This window comes from Dasypus novemcinctus, chromosome 3, assembly GCF_030445035.2.
Source record: "Dasypus novemcinctus isolate mDasNov1 chromosome 3, mDasNov1.1.hap2, whole genome shotgun sequence".
In the NCBI taxonomy this organism is placed as follows: Eukaryota; Metazoa; Chordata; class Mammalia; order Cingulata; family Dasypodidae; genus Dasypus; species Dasypus novemcinctus.
The window spans coordinates 165088346-165093042 of NC_080675.1; the positions used below are offsets into that span (position 1 = coordinate 165088346).

General features: G+C 43.4%; 1 protein-coding gene and 1 non-coding gene across 2 annotated transcripts; one reads left to right on the forward strand and one right to left on the reverse strand.

The window, feature by feature from the left end:
• Window positions 1-1057: 1057 nt before the first annotated feature.
• On the forward strand, window positions 1058-1405 carry LOC101433084 (large ribosomal subunit protein uL23-like). Its single transcript, XM_071212612.1, has one exon. The coding sequence runs from the start codon at window positions 1058-1060 to the stop codon at window positions 1403-1405; it is 348 nt and encodes a 115-aa protein (XP_071068713.1).
• Window positions 1406-2577: 1172 nt separating this feature from the next.
• On the reverse strand, window positions 2578-2684 carry LOC111766467 (U6 spliceosomal RNA). The gene has a single exon (XR_002798511.1). It is a non-coding gene; the product is annotated as a U6 spliceosomal RNA (small nuclear RNA).
• Between the last annotated feature and the right edge of the window lie 2013 nt (window positions 2685-4697).

Genomic DNA, 4697 nt, shown 5'->3' on the forward strand with positions numbered 1-4697 from the left:
CGGTGGATTTGCAATGATGGGAGGAGGGGGATGTGGAGTGGGGAGGTGGCATTTGTCAAATCCGTTTGTAGGGGTGCAGGGAAAGGCAGATTTCAGGGGATGGAAGAGGCAGTTTTTTGGTGGAGTTGGGCAGGGTGGGGGTGAGGAAGTAGAAGACATCAAGTCTCTCTATCCCTAGAAATTCTTCCTAGATGGGAAGGAAATTTTAGGACTTGTGGTTGGAGCATTAAAAAAATAAAATAAAAAGAACTTTTAATACCTATTTTCTTTTTCAACATCACTGCCTGTTCATTTTAGAAAAATTAGAAAATGCATAATAAGAGTAAAATAGAAATCAGCTGTAATTCTGTCACTTAGAAATATGTACCATTAATGCCTTGGAGTAATTTTTTTCCAGACTTTTGTTTTAATTTTTAGTTGAAATGGTCCCACAGTACATCATCATTATTTTGCACCATCTCTGTCACTTAATATTTCTTGAACATCTTTCTGTCACTAACCTTCTAAAATATCCTTTAAAATTTTGTCTGTCTACCTATCTAACTAATATTTAATATTCTCATGGTTCAAAAAGCAACAGGTATGAAAGAGTATTCAGAGAAAAGTTGTCCTTTTCTTCCCTTCCTCTGGGTCACTCAGTTCCCCTCCCTGGAGGCAACCGGTATTATCTGACAACATCACATTTAGTGATTAGATCATATTCCATTGCATGGATGTTCTGAAAATGTATTTAAGTAACTTTCCATCTTGGATGGTTAGGTGTTATTTTGTTTTATTTTGCTATTGTACAAAATGCTGTGATGGATGTCATTCTAGCTAAATCTTTGCATACATAGACCCTATTTCTTAGAATAAATTTCTAGAAGCAGAATTTCCGGGTCAGAAGGTAGGACAAATAAAAAAAACAAGCCTTTTCAAGAGGATGGCACTGAAAGTGAAGAAGGAAACGCCTGCCCCTCCCAAAACCAAAGCCAAAGCCAAAGCCAAAGCCAAAGCTTTGAAGCCAAGAAGGCAGTACTGAAAGGCGTCCACAGCCACACAAAAAAAGACGATCCGCATGTCACCCACCTTCTGGCGGCCCAAAATGCTGTGTCTAGGGAGACAGCTCAAATATCCTCAGAAAAATGCCCCCAGGAGAAACAAGCTTGACCACTATGCCATCATCAAGTTCTCTCTGACCACTGAGTCAGCTGTGAGGAAGGTTGAAGACAACAAACCACTTGTGTTCATTATGGATGTCAAGGCCAACAAGCACCAGATCAAGCAAGTTGCGAAGAAGCTCTATGACATTGATGTAGCCAAGGTCAACACCCTGGTCAGACCTGATAGAGATAAGAAGGCACATGTTCTACTGGCTCCTTACTATGATGCTTTGGATATTGCCAACAAAATTGGGATCATCTAAACTGAGTCCAGCTGGCTAATTCTAAATATATAAGTTTATTGACTATAAAAAAAAAACCAAGATTTTATCTCCAAGAAAATTTGTGTCCATCGACTTAGTGAGATGGAAATTCATGCGAGTGCCTCTAGCCCTCATTGTGAATTGCATTTCTGGGGTCAAGAATGGAGTACAGGTGTTCAAGCCATGGCATGATGAGGCTGCACTGTCAGTGAATGCAAAATCTGAGCATAGAACCCAGCAACGCTTTCCTTTGTCATTTTCAGAAAGTCTCGGGCAAGATGGGAGGGCCCCAGGCCATGAGAGGAACGAGGCCATGAAAGAACCGGAATCTGTGAGCACAGTCCAGCGACAATGAGCACATAGATTTTTTGTTTTCCCTTTTATAAGAGACAATCCTGTGGGTTATTTTCCCAACAGGTTTAGGATGCTCTGGGAGGGGTTCTGAGGGGAAGGGAGTGAGTGTTCTTGGCTGAACAAAATCCACCCCCCCGGCTCGCCCCCCGACTTTGTCCCAAGCACAGGCTTTGTGTCCTTGTGCCCTCTGACGTAGGCTGCGTGATCCGTACATTGATGGTGGAATGGAGGCTAAGGCCTGCTGGCACCGTGCTCCTGGTTTAGACGGGAGGCAAAGGGTCACCAGGGAAGTCTGCTGCTCCCTTATTCATAAATCCTGGATTTTGCAAAGTTGGCACTGGAGGGTGAAACTTGAGGTCAGGAGAGACAATTGGACCTGGAGGCCAGGATTTTCCCTCCACAGTCACCCTCCCTTTGGGACTCTCTTGAAAACTCCTGCTTCCCCCAAAGGGGAACTGCTCTTTGGTTTTCTGGCCCAATTGTAGACACTGGAGTATTCTCTAGACTATTTAGAGAGTGTTTTCCTAAAGAATGAAGGGCAACAAAATAAATAAGATAATTTGGTTTACAACATGTAGTTACTCGATCTTTGCTTTTATTTTTTTTATTTTTTATTTTTTTGTTTTGAAAAATTTATTTTTATTGTCTTTTATTAAAAGATAAATAGATGACACAATATGTTACATTAAAAAACATAAGAGGTTCCCATATACCCCACTCGGGCCCCCCCTCCACTCCTCCCACATCAACATCCCCTTTCATCAATGAGGCACATTCACTGCATTTGGTGAATATACCCTGGAGCACTGTTACGCTGCAAAAATATGGAACGCTTCACGAATTTGCGTGTCATCCTTGCGCAGGGGCCATGCTAATCTTCTCTGTATCGTTCCAATTTTAGTATATGTGCTGCCGAAGCGAGCACTCGATCTTTGCTTTTAGTCTGACCCCAAGTTTGGGGAGGGAGGGCACATTTTAACTCCTATCCCCAGGAACACCTTCACGGACCATAAAGTCCAAGAGTGAAATGGGAGTTTCCTCTTCTTTTCTGCATTTGGAGACATATCTTCCTGTATACCTCACCTGCTTCCCAGTTATTAGTTCTCACTGACTGTTCTATTCAAGTATTATCCAGCCCCCTGCCCTGCTGCCAGGCCTTACTTTTGTCTTGGGTATGTCATTTCCAGAGCATGAACTCCAACCAAATTCCTTGCTGGTCTCTCTGCCATCAGACCTCTGCCTTTGCCAGTCATTGCACAGCCCTTGTTAGAATGATTCTTCTCAAACCATGCTTAGTAGGAGCACCTCACCTTTGCTCCCCAACCCCTCCATGGCTCCCCATTGCCAACAGAATAAAGTCCTATCTCTTTAGCTCAGCTTTCAGAAGACTCACACAGTCTGGTGCCACTGACCTTGTTCACATTCTCTTTCTCTGTTCTTCTGTAAACAGTCCCAATCACCTTAGAAAGGCCTCCTACCTTGTCCCTGAGCATGTTGTTGGTGCTTTCGTGTCCTGCTGCCATCTCTGTCCTCCTTGAACACCCACATTATATCATATCTTTTCTCTCTCTTGGAAAGATTTCCAGCCACCCTGGGTCAGAAGGTTTGTCTCTGCTCACCAACTGAATCTTCCCCATACTATACACTACCTGGAACATCCTTCTAAACTGGAATTGAAATGTTACATGAGGATGAACCTGCATCTTATATTTCATTGGAACCTTGGGTTTGGAAATGGGTTTTTGAATCATGTGGCTTCATGGTAAATATTGTGGATGCTGCTGCTGGTGTGAGCCATGCTAGGGGGTTGATTTATATCTATAGTAATTAGGACTGTCACATTTGAATGGATTCACTGAACCATGCCTGCATCTCCACAATGTCTAAAGGGAATGAAGAGCCCTGCACTGAGATGAAATGAGGAATGGGAGGGAAGGAGAAGGGCGTTGCTGCCTCACAGTCAAGGGCAATGGGCTTTCAAGGGAAGAGAGAACTGGCAGAATGACTGCAGGAGAAGTGGGTCCTCAAGACTGGACACGGAGGGTCATTGAGCTCAGTGGGAAAACTTGTAATGATATCCTGGGAAGGTTCCAGTGTCCCACTCATCCTTGATGGACAGATGACAAACAACCTGGCTGGCAGGGGGTAAGGGCAGGGAAGGAAGTTAAAGAAGAGACACATAGTGCAATGAATAGGGTAGATATCAACAACTTTCCACTACCAGCATAGTAGATGTGCTGCAAACTTGAAAGTAACGGAAGGTTCTATTGTGATGATTGCTACTTGTGTCTCCTAGTGGCAATGGTGACCATTGGCTACTGACTCTTCAAATTGTCTTCTACCACATTCTCTTTCTATGGGAGATACACAAGGAACTTTTACTTCATCTGAAAGCAGGTTTCCGTTAAACTTTCTTGCCTCACATACACTGTCCTTACTCTCTGATTATGCCTCTGATGCATCAGGAGCCCAAAGGACTGCCCTTTGGACCAAGAAGTGGTCTACGCAAAAGAGAGCTATAAAGAATCAGGGGTGAGAAATCTGGGCAGCTGTGCTAGGTTTGGGATCCAGGCCGAGCCCACCAGCCTGTTACATCGGAGGTTTCAGATAGCAGGACAAGTTTTAATGTCAAAATCTTTGATGACCCTTTCTTGCTGGGTCTTGGCAATACTCCTTCATGTAGTAGGTTTAGGAGCTCAGGCTAATGAAAGCACCAAGAGAAGATCTTCTATCTCAGTAGCTCTGATCCTTGCCAGTTTGATTCATAACTTTATATGCAGTTTCCACCAGGTTGGAGTCAGAAAATATCCATCTTATGGTCAAGACAGGCAATTCTTGATCCCATTAAAAAATTGTCATTTCCCAGACATTCCATCTAAAATGTATGTAGGCTGGTTTGCTTCCTGACAAATTGACAGTTTTGCCATTTTGGTCAATA